The sequence below is a fragment of the Oryx dammah genome, unplaced genomic scaffold (assembly GCF_014754425.2).
Source record: "Oryx dammah isolate SB20612 unplaced genomic scaffold, SCBI_Odam_1.1 HiC_scaffold_26, whole genome shotgun sequence".
NCBI lineage: Eukaryota > Metazoa > Chordata > Mammalia > Artiodactyla > Bovidae > Oryx > Oryx dammah.
In genome coordinates, this window is record NW_024070210.1 from 812012 (window position 1) to 835321 (window position 23310).

The 23310-nt window shown below is 54.6% G+C and overlaps 1 protein-coding gene across 7 annotated transcripts in view; it reads left to right on the forward strand.

Annotated features, from left to right (window-relative positions):
• The first annotated feature begins 1333 nt into the window (after nt 1-1333).
• The window catches only part of TTC7B (tetratricopeptide repeat domain 7B), a 240733-nt gene continuing 218756 nt past the window's right edge, over nt 1334-23310 (forward strand). For 6 of the 7 annotated variants that reach the window (XM_040227473.1, XM_040227472.1, XM_040227468.1 and 3 more), the window contains exons 1-2: nt 1340-1489; nt 6113-6281. In XM_040227473.1, coding sequence (XP_040083407.1) covers nt 1340-1489; nt 6113-6281 — 319 coding nt within the window. Of the gene's footprint in view, nt 1490-6112; nt 6282-23310 lie in introns of all 7 variants that reach the window. The other variant, XM_040227474.1, reaches the window with a different exon arrangement.

The following is a 23310-nucleotide window of genomic DNA, read 5'->3' on the forward strand; positions in this document are numbered from 1 at the left end:
CCACGTTCGCTCTTGCCATCTCCTGCTTCACCATGTCCAATTTGCCTGGATTCAGGGACCTACCATTCCAGGTTCCTACGCAATACTGTTCTTTACAACACTGGGCTTTAGTCTCACCACCAGACACGGGCACAACTGGGCATCGTTTCTGCTGTGGCCGAGCCACTTCATTCTTTCTGGGACTTTTTCTCCACTCTTCCCCAGGAGCATATTGGACACCTTCTGACCTGGGGGCTCATCTTCCGGGTGTCATATCTTTTTGCTTTTTCATACTGTTCATGAGGTTCTTGAGGCAGGAGTGCTGGAGTGGTTTGCCTTTCCCTCCTCCATGGACCACATTTTGTCAGAAGGCTCCATTATGACCTGTCCGTGTTGGGTAGCCCTGTGGCATGGCTCATAGCTTCATGAGTTACATAAGCCCCTTTGCCACAACAAGGCTGTGATCCCTGAAAGAGAACTCCTGTCACGGGTTTGAGCTTGAGGCATATTTTCCTAGGCCTTTAAAAACTGCATTTATATTTTAATACAATTATGTTCTGTTCCATCACAGAAAAAAATAGACCGTGTTCAGGCCGGGGTATGAATTGTTCTGGGTGTTCTCAGAACAATCTGGATGTGTGGATTCCAAAGAGCTGCTCTCAGAGTGAGGTTTTTATTCTAATTAACAAGCCAACAGCAACATTAACAGAGTTAGAAGTGTAAGTAATACACTCTTGGAGGAGAACCTTCATGTAAACATTCCCAGATACCATGTCTGCAGAGCTCTGACTTTTAGGCAGAAACAGACTGCATGTGTTCAGGTCATTTTCATACAAACTTGTTTTAAAAGTCTTGCGTACACAAGACACCCTACCAGTTCATGTCCACATATAAGGCTATAGACCACAAAAGAGCTAGAAGATTTCACTGCATCGTCTTTGGAAAATACAGAGTATTGCGTCTTATGTGTCTTGGTAAGATCGTACTGAATAAATCATAAGACTATTTTGTGTTTCCTACTGATCTTGAGCTCTCTCCATGTTAACGTGTATCCGTCTTTTGGTTGGATGGCATCACCGACTCGATGGACATGAGTCTGAGCAAACTCCGGGAGGTGGTGATGGACAGGGAGGCCTGAGGCGCTGCAGGCCATGGGGTCACAGAGTCAGACACGACTGAGGACGGAGCAACATAAGCAAATCTTTCTAGAGCAGGAAATACGGGACGAGGAGTGAGTGCTTGAGCTGCCCTCCTCTGGAAGCTTCTTTACTAATTAAGAGGACTCACTGTGAGATGGTCCCCGAGGCTCGCAGACCACCCTCGCCCCGTTCACCCTCTGCCTCTGTTCTTCGTAGATGACATGGCGGAGCTCCTCCTCGGGGAGGCCAAGCTGGAGCAGTACCTGAAGGAACACCCCCTGCGGCAGGGCGCCAGCCCCCGAGGCCCCCGACCCCAGCTGACGGAGGTCCGCAAGCATCTGACCGCCGCCCTGGACCGAGGCAACCTCAAGGTACCGGGGCCTGGGGGCGGGGCCTGGGGGCGGGGCCTGGGGGCGGGGCGGGGCGGGGCGGGGCCTGGGGGCGGGGGGCCGAGGACGGGGGCGGGGACGGGGGCGGGGACGGGGCCGAGGACGGGGGCGGGGGCGGGGGCGGGGGCGGGTCGTGGCAGCCGCTCCACCCACGTGCTTCCCTGCTCAGGAGGGCACTCGGCGCGGGGCTTCCAGACAGCAGCTTCTCTCCCAGGAGAGCCTCTGAGGCCACGTTCTCCTGAGAACATCCCCAGGGGTCTGGAATGAAGCTGTCAGGCGTGGCTCGGGGCTCAGCCAGAGGAGGAGCTAGTCCCGCGGCCCCTTAGCGCACGATCCCCGCCCGAGGTCTGCAGCCGAGCGTCCCGGGCGGCCGGGCCGAGCTGTGGGGGGACCTGGCGGGAGCCCCCTCTGCCCGCCAAGGGCCCTAGCGCTTGAGAGGCTGCCCTGCGTTCATCCGCCCCCTCTCGCGAGGCTCTCCTGTTGGAAGCTTTTCATCTCGCCTCCCCCCCCCCCCCCCCCGCCCCCTTCCCCAGCCCAGCCTGCCGTGCTGTGAACGTTTGCACCTCTGACTTCTTTCCTTCTTCCTTCCTCCCTTCCTGCACTTCCCTTCAGACTTAGGGACTCTTGTCTCCACGTCGGTTGTTCTTCACGAAGGTGGTTCTGGTGACTCTGGTGGGTCTCGTTAGAGGGGACAGTGCAGGCACTCAGGTATCCTTCCAGGAGTGGGGGTGCGCCTGCTGCTGCGTGGGGTGGGGGCCCCCGACTAGGTTCTGTCCCACTTCCAACCCCCTGCATTTTGTCTGGAAAACCTTTTGTTTCACCGGGTCCTCTTCATCCCTCACAACCCACTGTGGCAGCAAGAATATTGAATTTCAACTTAGATTTCTGAGTTTGCTTTCCAGCGTGGTGTCATAAGCTATGTGATCTTGGGAAGCTGTTTAACCTCTGAGCTTCACATTTCTCTCCTGTAAGCCCACTTAGCTCAAGTTGTTTTGAGTTTCAGGTGTACAAATTCTTTCACAATTGAATAGCTCTAGATACATGTCAGTTTTTGCTGTTTTCCTGGTTCTGCCGATACAATTTTCCTGACCCAGAGATCAAACCTGCGTTTTCAGTGTCTCCAGCGTGGCAGGCAGATTCAGCTGGAGACACTGAAAACGCAGGTTTGATCTCTGGGTCAGGAAGATTCCCCCGGAGCAGGAAATGGCAGCCCACTGCAGTATTCTAGGTGGGAAAGTCCCAGGGACAGAGGAAGCCGTGCAGGGAAAATCCCACGGGCTGCAGTCCAAGGGTCGCAGAGAGCCCGACACGACCGAGGGTGAGCACCAGAGCCTTGTAGAGTGCTTCAGAGTCGCCCTGCTACTGCGTGGGCAGACCGCCCCGCTCCCACTGGCCCATGTGAAATTTCCCCTCTGCTTGACCTCAGGGTCCAGGGTCTCCTGCCTGGGAGCTGGGGAAAGCCCTGTGCAGACACCTTCTTGTTCAGTCACTCAGTCATGCCCGACTCTGCGACCCCGTGGACTGCAGCACGCCAGGCCTCCCTGTCCTTCCCTAGCTCCCAGAGTTTGCCCACGTTCACGTCCACTGAATCAGTGATGCCATCCAGCGACCTCATAGGTGCCCATGAAACACAGGTGCACCGAGGCGGGAGAGACCAGAGCAGGGGCCGTGTTGGGGCAAAAAGTCTGAACGAGCAGCCGGGGGCCTGGCCTCTGACTCAAGCTGAGAAAGCTGCGCTCATCCCCGGCTGGGCGGTGGGCCCGAGGCTGGGGCTGCTCCGTCTCCTGGCCGGGGCCTGGGCCTAGCCGTCTCCTCCCGCACTCGCCCAGCAAGCCTCTACAGGCTGCGTCTCCATCCCTGGGAATTTTCCTCAAGCTCCTTCATGTTGGACATCTGGCCTTCACATTTGTTACCATTTTTTAAATTGAAAGCATTTTTTCTTGCGGTAGAATATAAATAACATAAAATTTATCATTATAACCATTTCTTAGCATATAGTTCGCTGGCTTCATTTTTGTTAAAGATTTTTTTTTTTGGATGTGGGCCACTTTTAAAGTCTTTATTGAATTTGTTACAATATTGTTTCCGTTTCATGTTTTGTTTTTTTTGGCCAGGCATGTAGGGTCTTAGCTTGCTGACCAGGGATCAAACCTGTGCCCCCTGCTCTGGAGGGCAAAGTCTTAACCACTGGACCGCCAGGAATGTCCCAGGTCAGTGGTTTTGAAAGTGTAAGTGAAGTCGCTCAGTCATGTCCAACTCTTTGCAACCCCGTGGACTGTAGCCTACCAGGCTCCTCCATCTATGGGATTCTCCAGGCAAGAATACTGGAGCAGGTTGCCATTTCCTTCTCCAGGGAATCTTCCCGACCCAGGGATCGAACCCAGAGTTCGAACCCGGGTCTCCCGCATTGGAGGCAGATGCTTTAACCTCTGAGCCACGAGGGAAGCTAGTGGTTTTAAGTGTGTTCATATCCTCATCACCACCACCCGTCCTCAGAACCTTTTCATCACCCCAAGCTGAAGCTCTGGACCCGGCAGACAGTAATTCCCCTCCCCTTCCCGCTTCAGTTTGCTTTCCAGCCTGCGGTTCTCAGTTCCAGGGAGAGAGAGAGGGCATGGCAGAACCCTTTCCACCGTACCCAGGCTGCCCTGTCCCCCTCTCCTGCTGGAGAACCCCGCGGTGGATGCTTTTTTCATAGCTCTTTTTTCTGTTTTCTCAAGTCTGCTTTGATTTCTTCCTGTTTCCAAATATAATTCTGATGCGCGCATTGGTGTCACTTGCTTGGGCCACTCCTAAAACCCCTTTGCCCCCTTCAGTCTCTCTGTCTGCCCTGTGTCCTTTCCAGCACTGCCCCTGTGCCCTTTCAAGGACTGCCTGGAGGTTGACCACGCTCTGGCCAGTGACCTGTTTATCGCCCACCCCATCTCAGCCATAGATTACGGGATAGTGGTGCTTCGTGGTGTGCGTCCGTCAGCTGAAAACTTCAGCCTTGTATGGCTGGGGTTCCAAGGAGGATGCCTAGGAGAGGGTGCTACATAGACGGCTGGGTCACCTCTCCTCTCCCCAGGGATAAGTGGGGCTGGGGAAGGGCCCAGCATGAGGCTGGCACACGTGTGGCAGGGAAGCCAGCCTCTCCAGTGAGGAGGAGGACGAGCCCATCAGAGGACAGCTCGGACGTGCACCCTCAGGAGGGACCTGGTCAGCCCCATAAGCAGCTGGGATAGCTCAGCTAGAAAAGCTTGTCCCTGGAAAGAAAGAAAGTCTGGTTCTTACACGAGTTTAGAAAGCCTCCCTCCTCGGGTTATTTGGGCTACAGTCGGTGGCACAGCCCCAATGCTGTGCGCTCAACCCACCAGGATGTCCACGGAGCCGCCTTTGTTGAGACAGTGCTTCTGTGTTTTGTTCATAACACACTCCTTCCATCCTTGGCCCAGCCTGAGGCCTGAGGGGAGCTTGTTTTACAGCAGCGTTATTGAAACATAATTCACATGCCATAGAATCCTTGTTCAGATTTGACGGAGAAATCAGAAGCTTTAGAGACAAGCAAAAGTTAAAAGAATTCAGCACCACCAAACCAGTTTTACAACAAATGCTAAAGAAACTTTTCTAAGCAGGAGACACCAGAGAAAGAAAAGACCTACATAAACCCCCCAAAATTAAGAAAATGGTAATAGGATCATACGTGTCAATAATTACCTTAAATATAAATGGATTAAATGCACAAACCAAAAGACAGAGACTGGCTGGGCAGATGAAAACTTGTGCCTGTGTGCACTTCCACTCACCACATCACTCTGCTTAATGCCCCAAACTGTATGTAATTATTTTACATTGTTAGGTTAATCATGTTTGCATTATGGCCTGCAGTTGTAATGATCCTTTTATTTTTTTGCCTGGGTATTGATTGTGAAAACTGATAAACATCTACTATTGCAAAAAAAAATAAAGTGTGCAATTTAATGGTTTTCAGTGGAGTCACTAAAAAGAATCTGCCTGCAATGCAGGAGACCGTTGTTTGATTCCTGGTCGGGAAGACCCGCTGGAGAAGGGATAGGCTCCCCACTCCAGGATTCTGGCCTGGAGAATTCCATGGACTGTGTCGGCCATGGAGTTGCAAAGAGCCGGACACGACTGAGTGACTTTCAGTTCACTTTCACAGTAGAGTCACAGAGCTGTGCAAATATTGCCTCAATTCTGGAACATTCTCATCAGCCCAGAAATGAGCCCGTACCTGTCGGCAGGCGCCGCCTCTGCCCCCAGCCTCCCAGCCCCCAGCGGCGCCTGTCTGTTTCAGCCTCGGTAGACCTGACCGCCCTGGCCAGTACCCGCAGCCTGTGTGACTTGGCTCTTCCGCTTGGCGCGTGGCTGGCTCTGAGGCTGGCCCGTGTGGCGGCAGGGGTCAGCACTCCGTTCCTGATGACGGCGGAGTGAGGTTCCCGGCGGGCGGAGAGACCACCTTTTGCGGCCGCGCCGCAGTCGCTGGGCCCTGTGGTCGGCGCGGCCGGGGAGCTCCCAGGGCCGTGCGGGCGTGGGGCGCGCAGGCCCGCGGGCAGTGTCGGGCGCGCATCTGAGGACAGTGTTTCTTTTCTCTCCTCTCCCCTCCAGTCAGAATTCCTGCAGGAGTCCAGTCTGGTCCTGGCCAAGCTGCACTACGTGGAAGGGGACTATGACGGCGCGCTCAGCCTCTACGCCCGGGCGGGCCTGGAGGACTGGCCGCTGGCGGGCGCGCCCCCCTACCGGCTGCGCATGGCCGCCGAGGCCTACGCCACCCAAGGTGAGGCCGCGCGCGCTCCCGCGGGCCGAGCCCCGGCTCTGCTGCCCCGGCCTCGGAGCCTTCCGGGGCGCCATCCCCGGCCGCTCCTGGCGAGGCAGCTGGGGTTGCCCCACCGCAGGCTCTGGGCCTTTCTAGGCCCGGCGACGTGGCGTTTCCCCAGGACTGCAGCTCCTCAGTTGGCCTTGCAGGAGAAATATTTCAGTCAAGTTTCCCGATAGTTTATCTGCAGCTTAAGCAGGGGCCATTCTTGGTGGCTCAGCTGGTAAAGAATCCTCGTGCAATGCAGGAGACCTGGGTTCGATCCTTGGGTTGGGAATATCCTCTGGAGAAGGGAAAGGCTGCCCACTCCAGTCTTCTGGCCTGGAGAATTCCATGGACTGAATGGTTCTTGGGGTCGCAAAGAGTCGGACACAACTGAGCGGCTTTCAATTCACAGCATATAAGCACGGTTTCCCCACTAGCTCAGCAGTAAAGAATCCACCTGCCAAGAGGGAGACCCGGATTCGACCCCCGGTTGGGAAGATGCCCTGGAGGAGGGCATGGCAGCCCACTCCAGTGTTCTTGCCTGGAGACCCCCGCGGACAGAGGAGCCTGGCGGGCTGCAGTCCGTGGGGTCGCAGAGAGTCAGCCACGACGGAAGTCACAGCATGCACGCACACAGTATATATATACAGGCATCCTTATTGGGTGGCCAGTTGACACATGGCTGATTTTCATTGGCTGACCGCATTTTTATTTTAAGACCACCTCGGCATCCCAGGCGACCCACCTGCCAGTGCAGGAGACGTAAGAGACGCAGGTTCGATCCCTGGGCCAGGAAGACCCCCTGGAGGAGGGCACAGCAGCCCACTCCAGTGTGTTTGCCTGGAGACTCCCATGGACAGAGGAGCCTGGGGGGCTACGGTCCATAGGGTCACAAAGAGTTGGACACGACTGAGTGACTCAGCATGCTGGGTTAATTAAGCCTTGGCATTTACCTGGGGGCCTTGCGGCTCAGGGCATAGAAGAGGGAACAGCTGCTCTGGTTGCCACAGAGACTCTATAATCTGATCTGAGGGAGCTCAGTCCCATGGGGAGGACAAGGACAAGAAGGCAGGGCACGCACACTATTTGACCTTTCTAAGTTGTCACCTCCTCATCTGTGAAATGGGTATAATCACAACCACTTCATAGAGTTCTGAGATGTATTGAAACATTAGCCCCAAACAAAACAGCAAATGGGAAAAGCCAGGCCTGGGTAACAGCTTTGCAAAGGAAAGATGGCTGTGGGTCAGCAGGGCCAGGAAGGCTTCCTGGAGGAAGAGGCGCACTTAGTGGACCTTTACAGGCCTCGATAGGAAGGAGACCCTCTGAAGCTGCCCCTCCCCTTCCTGCCAGCCGTGGCCACACAGAGGCCTGGGTCCCAGGAGGCTGCCCCCTCTGGACCAGCAGTGAGCTGGCCACTCGTGTGCAGCCGCGGTCTGCCTTGGTTGCCCGGTGCAGTGCTGACCCAGCCGCAGCGTGCCCGCTTGAGAGCTCTGTGGCCAGGCGGCATATTCACCCCGTTCCCCGGGAACCTTGCTCCAGGATGTTTAGATTCCTCTAGTTAATCTCTGCATTCCCATGGGCCATCACTCCGACAGGGTGCTGGGGCTGACAGTCCTGCGAGGCCGTCTCAGCGGTTCTGAGGGTCTGTGCCACACGGCCACCCTCCTCTGCCTGCTGCTCGCCCAGCACCTCATGCCCCAGGCTGTGGGATGTGTGTGTGTGTGTGTGTGTGACCTGGGGCCAGGGTCAGGACTCTGCAGCAAGAGGAGGGTGTCGCCTGGCAGTTCCCAGTCGCCTGGCTGGCCTGGGGCCTGCGGGCTTGTACCCAGGGGCTGGTTTGCCGGCTTGCCCGCTGGGGGCGGCGGGGCTCTGAGAGGTGCTTTAGCACTGAAAGCTCGGGTCTGGAATTGGGCTCTGCCTCAGCCTGGTGGGGCAGACTGCCACCCAAGCGGGCAAGGAGGGCCGCAGCTTGAGACTGGCCCTGGGTGGTGTGTGATGGCGGCAGCCCCAGCACGACTCCGGGGACACGCCGGCCGGCTCGCGGGAGGAGGGAGGCGCTGTCCCTCCTTCACCAGAGTGAGCCCAGGCGGGCATCCTGGGCAGGGGCCCCTCGGGCTGGCGGGCACCGGCCCACGCCCCGCCCTCTGCCGCCTGCAGGCTGCTGCCCGTGTGGACTGAGCCGCACACTTTCACAGGTCACCTCCCCTCTTCCAGGGGCCCCTGAGGTCAGACTCAGCCCGGGGTCTCAGCCAGAGCCGGGAATGTCCCCGAACGTCCACATCTGCTGGGGCCGCTGGGGCTGGGACCGGTTTCCCTTGACTGGGTAACGTTAGCCTTGGCTCCTGGGGAATCCGAAACCCACGTTGTGCAGTTACAAGCACCTCCTCTGGGAGGCGAGTTAGTCCTCCACACCCCTAATTCACAGACGAAGGAAGCGCAACGGGATTAGGGCACTAGGAATGACGTTGGTGCCTACTGTGTGCCATGCACTGTGACTCTTGTTTGGGCGTCTCAACCAAGCCTCGCCACCACCTGTGGGATGGACACGACTCTTTCCATTTCACAGATGAGCACACTGAGGCCCAGGGAGGTTGGATACACTGCCTGGGGTCCTACAGCCGGGACTCAGCCTCGGCCCCTGCTCCTCTGCTGTGTCGGGAGCGGGGCAGGCTGCGGGGTGCTCAGCCCCTGAGTCCATGTTCTCAGCCACCCTGTTCCACTGGCTTGTGGGTGGAAGTCTGCTTGGGCCAGTAAGGTTTCCACAGGCAGAAAGCGTGCAGGTCCCTGGAGAACCCCTGGTTTGCACCCACACCCCTCCTCCCGGCGCCCCCCTGGGGTACCCCCTCAGTGCTCACCCTGCCCCAGGCTCCTGCCTACAAGCCCCAGCCTGCAGGCTCACCCTTCCTGTCTTCTCCGGGGCCCCCCAGCGCTCACCCATTCAGAGTCCACCACGTTTGACAGTATCGTAGCACAGGAGGTCAGAGTCACCTGAACACCATGTTGGAACCAGCTGTACTGTTTTCAGGCCCTCCCGCCAGTCTGTGAATTCCACTCGAGGAAGAAATGTTTTGCTCGAATGCCATCCTCAGAACCTAGCACGGTGTCTGGTGCATAGCGCTGTTGAATGTGAAAGTGTTCTTTGCTCAGTCACATCCAGCTCTTTGCAACCCATGGACTGTCCTGGTGGCACAGACCACCCACCAGGCTCCTGTGTCCATGGGATTCTCCAGACAAGAACACTGGAGTGAAGAGCCATTCCCTTCTCCAGAGAATCTTCCCCAACCGGGGATCAAACCCGCGTCTCCTGCATTGCAGGCAGATTCTTTACCAACTGAGATGCTCAATTATTGATTGAAACTGATGGAAGCTCCCTTGCTCAGTTTCTACTGGGCAGGATGCCCGTCATGTAATTTAGGCGATTCTGGGCGCCTCTGCTCCCAGCTGTGACGGTCAGATGCATTTCCTTTGCCCAGAGCTAACACAGTGAGCACGTCTCGCTCACTCAGGCTCGGCCGCTGCCTGCTGTGAGGAGTATGAGAGCATGCCGGCATCACGAGTGGCAGAGCCTGGCATGGGCCCTTCCCCAAAGGTTGTCCGGTTCACTTCATTTCCATTCTCAGGGAGCCTCCACCTGGACCTCGGCTCCCCTCCAGCCCCCAGCTCCTTCCTCCTGTCTCTTAAACCTCAGAAGACAAGCGGAGGATGAGAATCGGAGGCATGCAGGAACTCTTCTGCTCCCGGTAGAAGTGGGTGAATCAAGTGTGGAGGTCCTTGCTCTGAGTACAGATTGAGGTACCACGTGAAAGCTCCAATGACCCAGACGTTCTTTTCCCAAGCTTGGGGGCTTGGGAACGGTGAACGCGTGGCCACCATCTGGTTTGGGACTTAGATCTGCTGGACACAGGCTAACTTTCTGCAGCGAGGACGGCGGGGGCAGTAAGTGGCTTGTCTCCCGAGATGGCCCCTGTCAACAGCCGAGGCTGCTGCCCTGCTGCCGTCGGGCGCACAGGCGCACGGGCCCCAGTGAGGGCGGGCGCGGCGGCTCGAGGCGCGGGGGGCTGCTCGCCGCGCTCCTCTAGGGCGCAGCCTCGGCTGTGCCACTGACGACCCCAGGGGGCGGCGGCCCGTGGCAGCCCTGGGCGGGGAAAGGCGCGAGCTCTGGGTGAGCAGGAGTGACACCCGTCCTCTGCCACAGAGCCACGGCCAGCAGGCGCTGGGGAGAAAGGAGAGACCGGCGACATGCAAGCCGCTCGTTGGGTGTGCCCCCCAGAGCTCCGTCTCTGACCCAGGCAGGACCTGCACGAGGGCGCAGACAGGAGCCTGTGCCGAGTGAACAGAGGGGCGCACAGGGCCCGAGGCTGGGCGCCGGCGCCGCCGCGGAGGGAGACCGGGAGCCTGGGGGCAGCCGCGCGGGGTCAACCTCTTTTCAGATTGCGGAGCACTGACCCCCAGATACGAACGGGGCCTTCGCAGCCGTCTCTCATCCACACGTCTTGCTTTCCAGTGGAGGAGAGGGCAAGGCGCTGCCTCGGCCAGCGACTCGCAGGCAGGGCCAAGAGGGGGAGCTAGTTCTCGCTAGGAGCCTCGTCGGGCTGTGTGACGGCTGCGGCCCGGTGGTGGTGGTGGTGGTGGTGGTGTGGAGTCGCTCAGTCGTGTCCGACTCTGATTCTCCGTGACTCCATGGACTGTCCATGGGATTCTCCAGCCGGAACACTGGAGTGGGTTTCCGTTTCCTTCTCCAGGGGATCTTCCCGACCCAGGGATCGAACCTGGGTCTCCTGCATTGGCAGGCGGATTCTTTACCGCGGAGCCACCAGTGCCCAGCTGGAGAATGCGGTTACCGTGCTGGGAGCCACGTGGGGCCTCCTCTGCTTTCTTTATGCCTCCTTTGTTCGCGGGCTTGGAATTGCTCCTCTGACCTGCTGGCTCAGAGCTTGGGGTTTTGGAGGCAGACTTCCAGGTTTGATCTCTAGCTTTGTCACTTACTAGCTTTAGGGTCTTGTGCAAATTTCACCTCACTGGGGCCCCTTTTTTCATCTATAAAATGCAGGTGATAATGGTTTCTACATTACAGGGTGGTTGCAGGAAATGAGTGAACACATGTGAAGCTCTTAGCATGTGCCTGGCAGATCAACAAAGATTGGCTAGTTTTGTTCTTCTGTATCCACTTAGTTTAAACCCAAATGGACAGATCTCTTCGGCAGCCTCCGGGAACATCCAGTTGTGGGAAGAGGGGAGAGGCGCTGCAGGGTGACTGCTTTGTGTGGCCGAGGGTTTGGCTCCGGATGTGGGAGAGCAAGCGAGTCTGGAGGCCTGGAGCGATGCTCAGGGAGGAGAATCTGCTGATGCGTCTGAGGGCGCGGGTGCCAGGGGCCTGGGACGCGGGGAGCAGACACCGAACAGGACTGCTTGCTGGGGGCCCAAGTCAGAGTTCACGCTTCACGTCACCAGTCTCGCCCAGGGCTGACCCGGAAGGTTAGAGGTCTTTAGAGCTGTACCCACATTCATAGGTTTATCACAAAGGGCCATTCACGTGGGGGTGGATCGTTTGATTCAAGCAGCCTTCCTTTGAGAGCCAAGAACAATTCAGTGCCTTCCCAGATAGCTGTCTTCAGAAGGGACGTGCTGAACACACTGGCTGGTAAGAGACAGCAGAGGAGGAGAAACTGTCTCCTCTGGGCCCCAGGGAGGACGTGTCCCTCCCCACCAGACCTCCCCTCCTGGGCGGAAGCCTCGCCTTCTAGAGTCTGCAGACCTTGCGGGCCTCTCGCTCTGCAGAAGTGCAGTGTGATGAGCACAGCTTTGTGGAGGTGGTAACAGAATTATAGACTGGCTCCACCCCCCTGGAAAAGATCCTGATGCTGGCAAAGACTGAAGGCAAAAGGAGAAGCAGGTGGCAGAGGATGAGATGGTTAGATGGCAACACCGACTCAGTGGACAGGAATCTGAGCAAACTCCGGGAGATAATGGACAGGGGAGCCTGGCGTTCCCTAGTCCATGGGGTCGCAAAGAGTCAGACACAACTTAGTGACTGAGCAACAACAGCCCCTTGGGAGTGTTACCCCTTCCTCACGTGGGACTGGCCCGCTGTGCCGGAGCATCCCGTCCCGGGGTGCAGCGTCAAGGTGGAAAAAGATGCTTGCCTGTCGGGGGCAGTGCCCAGGGCCGTCAACACAAACCTTTAAACGTGGAAAGTCACTCAGTCATGTCTGACTCCTTGCGACCCCACGGACTGTAGCCCACCAGGCTCCTCTGTCCATGGGATTCTCCAGGCAGGAATACTGGAGTGGGGTGCATGCCCTCCTCCGGGGGATCTTCCCCACCCAGGGGTTGAATCCGGGTCTCCTGCACTGCAGGCGGATTCCTTACTGTCTGAGCCCCCAGGGAAGAGCAATGGGACAGCTGCTGGGACAGGCAGTGCGGAGGGGCTGGCCTGGAGGCCGGAGGTCCGTGTTGCCCAGCCAGCCGCTCAGCAGACTCGGTGAGCGAGCGTGCTTTGCTCACAGAGTGCCGACCCAAGTCAGCAACTACAACATCCCAGAAGGCAGAGCCCTGCGGCAAATACGTGCAGAGGGTAAACCTGGGCTTCAGACTCCTGTGAAGTTCTGCTGGGAGCCGCAGGGCAGGGCCTCCCAGCTGCAGAAGCCAGGGCTGCCCTCCCTCCACCGCCCAGCGCGTCTTCCCCCCGCTGTTTCCCTTCCCAGGCGCCAGATTCTGCTCCCTTTGGGCGAAGTCTCAGAAGTCTCAGACAGGTCCTCACTGGGTCCCGCTGGCCCCGCCTGGGTCACCCTTGCACCCTCGACGCTGTTCCAGTGGCCAGTGGCGTGCCCTGGAGCCAGCTCAGGACCCTCAGGAAGGCCGTGATGAAGAGGGTGGGCCCTGCAGGGCACTGGTGGGGGGCTGTCCTCAGGCGGCTCAGCAGCGGCCCCTCTGAGGATGAGCCTCTTTCTCATCAAAGAGCCGGGCACCTTATGGCGTTGTCTCCTGGAGGCGATCCCTGTAGGGGAAGAGGGGAAGCGACCACTGGCGGGGAGCCGGGTGTCACGGGCTCCCCTGGGGGCTCAGACGGTAGATAATCCATGTGCAGTGTGGGAGACCTGGGTTCCACCCCTGGGTTGGGAAGACGCCCTGGAGGAGGGCATGGCAACCTACTCTGGTATTCTCGCCTGGAGAGTCCCATGGACAGAGGAGCCTGGCGGGCCACAGTCCATGGCGTCGCACAGAGTCAGACGCGAGTCAGTGACTTAATACTTTGCAGGCGACTGCTCTGTGACGGTCACTGTGGCTGGAGGTGGCCTTGGGACCAGACCGCACAGGCAGCCTGCAGGGATGGTGGAGGGCTCAGAGGGGAAGAAAGACTGGACTGCGCTGGGTTCCGGGTTAGAGCCAGAGCTGGGCGGTGGGGACTGCCAAAGCCCGTTATTCCCATATCTCGAGACCTTTCTCACAGCTGCAGCCATCTCAGACTCCTGCGGCCTTGAGAGGTGGGCGTTCCTGTTGGATTAGCGCTTACTGAGCCCTCCCAGAGCCTGCGGTGTTCTCACCTGAGAATCCCAGGTCAGAGGAGCCTGGTGGGCTACAGTTCATGGGGTCGTGAAGAGTGGGCCACGACTGAGTGACTCACACCTTCACTTTGCCAAGAGCCAGGCCAGCCGTCTGCAGGCCTCCCCGCTTGAGGGCGCTGCATCTTGAGAATAGTCCTGTGCTGTTTGGGGTGGGGTTCTCTGCAGAGACGGCTGGAAGCTCGCATTTCAGAGGTGAGGTGGCATTGAAATCCAGGCCCGGGGCCTCTGGAGCCCAGCCTATTTCTGCTCTCTCGAGCCGCCCTTCAGTTGGATTAGGGAGGTCACTGAGGGAACTCTGGTGTCGGACACCTGCTCACCCTCGATGCTGCTCTGCAGTTCTTCAGCAGTTTAATCAAAGTCCCACTTTTCTCATCTTACACAATGGAAAGAGCGGTGCTCTGACATGAATCCTGAGAAGGATGAGTGAGACACAACGAGGAAAAGCGCTGACATATGTAGACCCGAGCCAACAGAAGGTCTGACCCCAGGTATCCTGCGATGGGCTCTGTCCTCCCCTCGGCCCTGCCTGTCACGGGGTGATGCTTCTGTCTTGAGGCTGACCTTCTGCCTCTTCCCCAGGGTTTCACTTTATTATTCCTCTTAGTACCGACAAGACACATGTGCATTGTATAAAAATAAGAAATACAGACCAGTCAAAAGAACGTTAAAATATCCATCACCCTGTCCCCGCAGAGCCACCTTTGCTGACGTTTGAGTGTCTCCTTCCAGACCGTCTCCATACACATCCCGTGTGGCCTCTTTTCGTTTCTAAAGTGAGGCTTATCATATGCTGCTCTGCGACCTGCTGCCCCTCTGGGACAGCAGATGCATTTCCGCAGCGTCTCAGCAGCGGTGCCGCGTTTCACTCTATGGATGAGCTATAATATATTTAACTGAAAAGGCCTCTATTTTTGGCCGTGTGGGCTGTTTTCAGCTTTTCCCGGCCGCGTGTGCGGCTGTGACCAACGCCCTCTCAGCCTGGTTGCTGCGCTCGTTCTTAACGGTTTCCCTGGGAGAGGTTTCTAGAAGTGGGGTTTCTGGGTCAGGAGAGGAGTTATTTCCAGACTGTCCTGCAGAACAGCCGTACCCGTGTGCCTTCTACCTGCACTGTGTGGGACCAGCTACCTTTCATTCCGACCTTTGATCTGAAAATGAACATTTATTCTTCAGTTGTATGTCGGGTATAGGCTATTTGGAAAATTAAGAAAAATATAAAGCAGAAAATAAAACCAGTCATCTCACCGCTGCTTGAGTTAGTTAATAATGATGTATTTTTAAAAGATATATAGACAGATATTGATATCTATCTTTAAATAAGCCTGATTTATGTGCCGCGCTGTGCTAAGTCACTCGGTTCTGTCTGACTCTGCGACCCCATGGACTGTATCCTGCCAGGCCCCTCTGTCCATGGGCTTCCCCAGGCGAGAATACTGGAGTGGGCTGCCGTGCCCCCTTCCCGGGAATCTTCCCGACCCAGGGACTGAAGGCACATCTCTTAGGTCTCCTGCGTTGAGAGGCAAGTTCTTTAGCAGTAGTGCAACCTAGGAAGCCCATAAAATTTACATTTATATTCTATACCCAGTTAGGACTGTGCTATATATACTGTTTTCTACTTTGTTCACTGTACGTGTATATGTGTGTACATGACAGTTATTTTTGCATGTCATTAAATATTTTTGAAAGCAGGTTTAAAGGCTGCACAGCGGTATGTACGCCTTATGCACATTTTGAACCGACCGCCTGTGGAACATCTGTGTTGTTTCAGATTTTCATATTACGAATATGCTCTACAGCTTTCTAGAAAAATAACTTTATTGAGATATAATTTCTATCCCATAAAGTACAACCTTTCATAGTGTACACTTCAGTGGCTCAGTTGTGTAACAGTCACCACGGTCAATTTGAGAGCATTTTCATCACCCCAGAAGAAATCAGCGCTCAGTAACAGTCACTTCCATTATCTGGTTAGTCACCGGCGACCCCCCAGGCCTGTGCTGTGCTTACTCGCTCAGTCCTGTCTGACTCTCTGTGACCCCATGGACTGTAGCCCACCAGGCTTCTCTGCCCATGGGGTTCTCCAGGCAAGAAGACTGCAGTGGGTGGCCATGCCCTTCTCCATGGGATCTTCCTGACCCAGAATCGAACCAGGGTCCCCAGCACTGCAGGCGGATTCTTTACCAGCTGAGCTACCAGGGAACCCCCCCACCCCGCAGGCACAGTCGGTCACTAAGCTGCTTTTTCTCTATAGATTTGCCTATTCTAGACGCTAGATAAATGGAACGTCGTAACGTGTGATGTTTTGTGTCTGGCTTCCTTCACTTGGTGTGTGTCCAGGGTTCTCATGTTACAGCACGTCTCATTGCTTTTTGTGGCCGAATAATACTCCGGTGTATAAATATGCCACATTCACATCTGTTAATCCACGCAGAGCTGATGGACGTGAGGTTGCTGCTACTTTCTCGCTGTCATCAGTAATGCTGCTGTGGACATTTCTGCACCAAATTTGGGGTAGATACATGTGTTCATCGCTCTTGGGTATTACTTAGGAGTGAAATTACTGGGTCACGCGATAACTCTGTGTTTAACTTTTTTGAGGAACTCAAACTATTTTCCAAAGAGTATTACTTTGTATTACTCTGAAAGGTGCTAGTTTCTCCAGTCCTTGTCAACACTTTCTCTGCTCTTTTGATTACAGTTGTGCTAGTGTGTAGGTGAAGTGGTATCTCATTGTGGTTTCCGTTTCCCTAACGACTAATGATGTTGAATAGTTTTCTTGTTCTTATTGGCCATTTGTGTATCTTTTCTGGAAAAATATCTTTTTAGATCCTGTGTCCATCTTAAAAGCGGGCAATCTGTTTTATTCCTGAGCTATAACAGCTCTTATACAGTCTGGACACAAGCCCCTGCACATCAGTATGGTTTTAAGGTGTTTTCTCCCATTCTGTAGGTTGTCTGTTTACCTTCTTGATGGTGCCCTTTGAAATGTAAAAGTTTAAGTTTTTATTCATTTTAGTTTCCCTATTTTTTTCGTTTGTACTTTTGGTGTTGTATCTAAGAAGCTGTTGACTAATCACTGTCACAAATTTTTTTAATTTAAAGAGTTTTATAGTTTTAACTCTGACATCTAAGTCTGTGTTCTTCTTTGAGCTGATTTGTGTATACAGTGTGAAGTAGGGGCCTGACTTCATTCTTTTCTCTGTGGTTATTCTAGCACCATGTTGAGACTGTTTTTTTCCCGTTGAAAGCGTTGGTCTGTATATCTACATTTATGTGAGGACTACCCTGTCTTTATTACGTAGCTCTGTAGTAAGTTTTAAGATTGGGAAGTATGAGTCCTCCAACTTTGTTATTCTTCCCAAGATTGTTTTGGCTTTTCTGGGTCCCTTATATTTCCATATAAATTTTAGACTCAAATAGTCAATTACTGTGGGGGAAAAAAGCTTGCTGGGAATTTGATAAAGATCATGTTGAATTTGATAAGGATTATGTTGAGTCTGTATATCGATTTGAGGAATATTGCCATCTTAACAATATTAGGTCTTCCAATCCATGAACATGGAATGTCGTCTCTAATTTCTTTCAAAGATGTTTTTTAGTTTTTGGTGTACAAGCTTTATTCCTTTTTTAATATTCCCAAGTCTTATTCTTTTGGATGCTATCATAAGTGGAACTGTTTTCTCAGTTTTAAGTTTCAGAATGTTCGTTGCTAGTGTGTAGAATACACAACTGACTCTTGTATATTGATCTTTTATTGTATAACCTTGCTGTACTCATTTATTAGCTCATAATTTTTATGGATTCTTTAGGTTTTTCCATAAATATGTCATCTGTAAATAGGGTATTTTTACTTCTTGCTTTCCAATCTGAATGCCTTTTATTTATTTCTTATTGCCAAACCGCATTAGCTGGAACCTCTAGTACAGTGTTGAATAGAAGTAACCAGAGCAGAGATTTTTGACAGGTGAAAGCTTTCAGTCTTCACAAGTAAGTACTGTGTTAGCTGTGGGTTTTTCATAAATGGTCTTTATCAGGTTGAGGAACTATTTCCAGTTTGTGGAGTGTCTTTATTGTAAAGGGGTGTTGGATTTTGTCAGATGCTTTTTCTACTGAAATAACTGTGTAATCTCTTGTGCCTTATTCTTCTATTGTGCTCTGTGCTCACTCAGTCATGTCTGACTCTGATCTATAGCCTCTGTCCACGGGATTTTTCAGGCAAGAATATTGGAGTGGGTTGCCATTTTCCTCCTCCAGGGGACCTTCCGGACCCGGAGATCGAATGTGTGTCTCCTGCGTTGCAGGCAGATCTTTACGTGATGGACCATCAGGGAAGCCATTCTTCTGGCAGGCTGGATTATACTGACTGATTTCTGTATGTTAAAGCCAACCGTGCGTTCCTGGAATAAGTCCCACTTGGTCATAATATGTAATCCTTTTTATATGTTGCTGGATTTGGTGCACTAACATTTTGTTGAGGATTTTTAATCTATATTCATAATGGTGTAGTTTTCTTGGGATGTCTGTCTGGTTTGGGTATGAAGATAATAGTGGTGCCACAGAGTGAGCTGTGGAGAGTTACCTCCTCTTCTACTTTTTGGAAGGGTTTGTGAAGCACTGGTGTTGATTCTACTTTAAACATCTGGTAGAATTCCCCAGTAAGCCGCCTGAGCCCAGGCTTTTCTTCGTAGGATGGTTCTTGATTACTGATTCAATCTCTTGATGCTCTATTGTTTTACCAGATTTTAATAGCCTTTCCTTGGTCTTCACTTGCTTCTGCATGGCATCTTTTCATTGGAACCCCGAGTTTCTGGTCATGGCAAACAATCCGGGTTAGAAAAGAATGCTCTTCAGCCAGTGATCATTTTCAGGGTGGATGCCTGTGGAACAGTCTCTATTTTCTTCTACAATAATATCTTGAGTAACCTGGGTAGACTTAGATGTCATACTGAGTGAAGTCAGTCAGACAGTAAGGAGCGATATTGTATGACATCCCTTATAGGGATGATATAGAAAGACATTATACAAATGAACTTATTTACAAAAGAGAAACAGACTCACAGACTTAGAGAACAAACTGATGGTTGCTGGAAGAAGACTGGGGGGGCGGGGGGGCTAGTTAGGGAGTTTGGGATGGACGTGTACACACTGCTGTATTTAAATGGATAACCAACAAGGTCCTACTGCAGAGCACGGGGAACTCTGCTCAGTGTTGCGTGGCAGCCCGGATAGGAGAGGAGTTTGAGGAGGATGGACATGTGTCCACATGGCTGAGTCTCTCTGCTCGCCGCCTGAAACTACCACAGCATTGTTAATCCGCTAAACTCCAATCTAGAATGTCATAAGAGAATGATCATAACACCGTGAGTAGCTGCTCACCCATGTTACAAAGTGAACTCAGTACATGTGGTAGCCGCGGGAAGCAGGACTACCTATATTTGCAATTGATTAGCAAAGTCACCCTGGTGTTTGGGTCCTAGTTTTTCCTGCTAGGAGGCTGTCGGCCACTGCCAGCTTGTGAGCAGGAGGAATGACTTAATTAAGTTCATGAGCAAGAAAGATTTTTCTGGCACATGGTGGAAAACAGATTAGAAGGAATTAAAGATTATGAGGGAGGAGAATGGTTGGAGAGGTGAGCTGGCTTTGGGTTCTACATCTCAGGGGGCTTGACTTCTGGAGGCTATTTCCAGGTGCCTGGACTCCGCCAGCAGAAAACACTGGCAGGAAATTAGAAGGCAAGAGGAAGGAGGAGCCGCCTCAGGCAGCATCTTTGACAGCAACTGTCTCTCTTCAGTGGTTCCCACTGCAGCCAGACAGACCTTTCCTCTGCGGTTCCTCCTGGGTCCCACCCAGCAGCCCAGCTTCTCTGCTCCATAACTCCACCTCCTCCCGCGATTCTTTCCTGCCCTGGGATGTCCGTGCCTTTCTGTTGTTGCAGAATTTGGGGATGCCATGCCATCCTGTCTGGCTTCTCATCCGTTTCATCACTTAGGCAGACAGTTCCATATATTAAATCTCCTTTATTTGAAAGAACTAGAGTTGACTCCTTTGTCCTAGCTGACAATGCAAAAACCTGAATTGCAGTAGGCCATGGAGACGGTATGTATGCTGGGTGGTTGAGGAAGGAATCGAGGTGACTGTCAGATTTTTGGCTTAGCTCTCTGGGCAGGTAATGCTGCTGTTCAACCAGGTGAGGATCACAGAGGAGCCGCCAGTCTTCCTAAGAGGGTGGGGTGAAGATACGGGGGTGCAGGTGAGCACCGCGCTGCCTCTGTGACCACAAGGGGGTGCTGTGCAGGGACCCATCTCATTCTGGGGCTGCTGCTCTCGGCAGGAGGGGCTCCAGGCTTCTGGTTTGTTGGTCAGGGTCGGGGGACAGACTGTGTACATCTGGTTACAACCCAGGAGTGGCTGAATCTCCTTCAGGGGACCACCAAGTGAGGCAGGCAGTCCCACATGTAACAGGGGAGCTGAACCTACAGGCAGAGTGCCTGCCAGGGCTCGGCTCACAGAGGGAGAAGGGACGCAGGTGACAGCTTTCCCCTGGGTTTGACCTAAAGCACGTGAGCATTTGTACATCTGTGGCAGATTTCATCCTTAAGTAGGTCGAAGTTAAAATGTGATGAAGGCTGCACGCAGTCTGAGGTTGAATGAACCACAGAAAAACCCACGCTGCGGGCATCGCGAGTGGACAGCACTCCCCACCTCCCCCATCGTTCCCTTTTCCTTCCTGTTGAAGCTCCAGCTCTGGATGAGCTCTGCTGACCGGCCGAGTCTAGGCCGGGCGTGCATTTTCCCACTCTGTCCCAGCCACACTCTGCTTCCCTGCCTGCCGGCTGCCCGCCCGCCTGCCTCACCTCTGCCGGGCTCATTCCCACCTCCGCTTGGCTTCCGCCTCCAGCCTGGAGTCTCCCTCGCTGACAACCTCTCCAGCGCCGTCAAACACTCGAGCCCTCTCCTTCCTCTGATTCCACCTCTCTTTCTAGTGAGCGCCATCCAGCGTGGCTCCGTTTCTGTCTAATTATTGCACATCTGTGACGTGCCTCTCTCAGACTATGACTGCACGACTCATGAGCTCACTCAACCAGCAGATATGCGAGTGCCTGCTCTGGGGGGCTCTGGGCCGGGCCAGGTCGAGGCTGCTGGCTGCAGATCCCAGCATGTGAACCAGGATGCACGCTTGCCACACAGGAGTGTGTGCTGGGATGGTTCTCCACACATTTCCCCTGGCATCCAGGACCACGCTATCTATCTTCTATAGATAAACGCCACTTATGGGAGTCTCTCAGTCGTGTCCGACTCTTTGCAACCCCATGGACTGTAGCCCGCCAGGCTCCTCTGTCCATGGGATTCTCCAGGCAAGAGTACTGGAGTGGGCTGCCATTTCCTTCTCCAGGGGATCCTCCCAACCCAGGAATGGAACCCAAGTCTCCCGCATTGTGGGCAGACGCTTTACCATTTGAGCCACGAGGGAAGCCCACATGCCACGTAAGTAACAACAGTTTCCTAAGCAGAAGTGCAGTGTTTTCAGTGTGTTCTGAAATGCTCTCCATTTTAAAAGAAATAGATTTTGGTCTGGGCCTGCTATAAGACAAATAATCTTGGCTCTAACTCCTCTTCTACCCATGCTCACCTTCAGGTGGAATCATCTCAGTTTGTAACCTGTCTTTCAGTTTGTTGGGCGCTGGAGACCCCATCTCCTAGAGCTTGTTTTTTTTGGAACCCAGGGAGTCTTTGGGCCTCCTTAATGCAGTCTTCTCCCCTGCTGCTACTGCTGCTGCTAAGTCGCTTCAGTCGTGTCCAACTCTGTGTGACCCCACAGATGGCAGCCCATTGGGCTCCACCGTCCCTGGGATTCTCTAGGCAAGAACACTGGAGTGGGTTGCCATTTCCGTCTCCAATGCATGAAAGTGAAGAGTGAAAGGGAAGGCGCTCAGTCGTGTCCGACTCTCGGCGACCCCGTGGACTGCAGCCTACCAGGCTCCTCCGTCCCTGGGAGTCTCCAGGCAGGAGCACTGGAGCGGGTGCCACGGCCTTCTCCACAAGGCCTGCCTTCAGTTCAGTTCAGTTCAGTCGCTCAGTCGTGTCCAACTCTCGGCGACCCCGTGGGCTGCAGCCCCCCAGGCTCCCCCGTCCGTGGGAGTCTCCAGGCAGGAGCACTGGAGGGGGTGCCACTGCCTTCTCCGCTTCTCCCCTGCAGTGCATGCCAGTTGCTGTATTTTTCATTCTTGGGATTTGGGTCCTTATTTCTAGGATCCCCTTGAGGCTAGCCAGGTTCTAAAAGATCACGTGGTCCAGGCTTCCATTTAGTATTTTAAAACCGGGACTCCTGACTCCTAGCAGAGTGCTCATGGCGCCACAGCCCATCCCTTGGCTTCCATCATTTCCAGGCCGCGTCTGGTGTTCATTTTCTTCCCCCAAATGTTCTTGATGCTTTGGGAATGAAAAAAGCATCCATATTTGGAAAGCTCAGAGCTCTCTGGGGGCGGGAGCAGAGCACAGACTGTACTGCGGAGAGGAGGGTGTCAGAGCTGGCTCTGCCGGCTCCCCGCCCCGTCCCCCTGGGAGGAGCGCAGCAGAGGAAGCCCCCTGCCGAGTCTCTTGACCCATGAGCCAGAGACCTGTGTCTGCCCTGCAGGGCACGGTGCAACCTTGCAAGACAGGGAGAGGAACTCGGGTTTGTTAAGCTCCTACTATGAGCCAGGTTCTGGAGTAACAGTAGTCAGTTATGAGTAATTACAGCATGTTTACGGGCTTCCCAGGTGGCTTCAGTGGTAAAGAATACGCCTGAGAATGCAGGGGCTGTGGGTTCGATCCCCGGGTGAGGAAGATCCCTGGAGGAGGAAATGGCAACCCACTCCAGGATTCTTGCCTGGAGAATCCCACGGACAGAGGAGCCTGGTGGGTTACAGTCCGTGGGGTAGCTGACGGAGCCCGCACGCACAGCATTCTTAAAAAACTCCCCAGACACCGTCCACGCCCCTGCCCCCAAAGCCCTTACACCTTACGCGGTGCCGCCCCAGTTAGAGAAGGACTACAGGCGGACCCTCTGCTTCCGCCCCGGTTCTTTCCCCGCTTGCCGTGCGGCGCTTGCCCTGTGGACCGGCCGGTGCGTCGTCCGTGCAGGCCGCCCAGGGGCAGAGACGCCGCCCCGAGCGAGGCCGCCTGCCCCGGGGCGCCGGGAGCGGCCCCCAGGCCTGGGCGGACGTTGCAGGGCGTCCTGGAGAACAGCGGGGCCGACGCGCGGGCTTCGGACCGAACAGCAGCTTTCTTGGGGGCCGTGGCCACGCGAGGGCCTCGGAGCTCGACGCCAGGCTCGGCAGCGGCCGTCGGAGGCGCCGTGGCGGCGCGAGGCGGGCCCCTCACCCGGCGCCGGCCGGTCCCCCCGCCGCCGCCAGGGGGCGCGGAGCCGCGTGCGCCGGGACGCGCGCATGCGCGGGCCC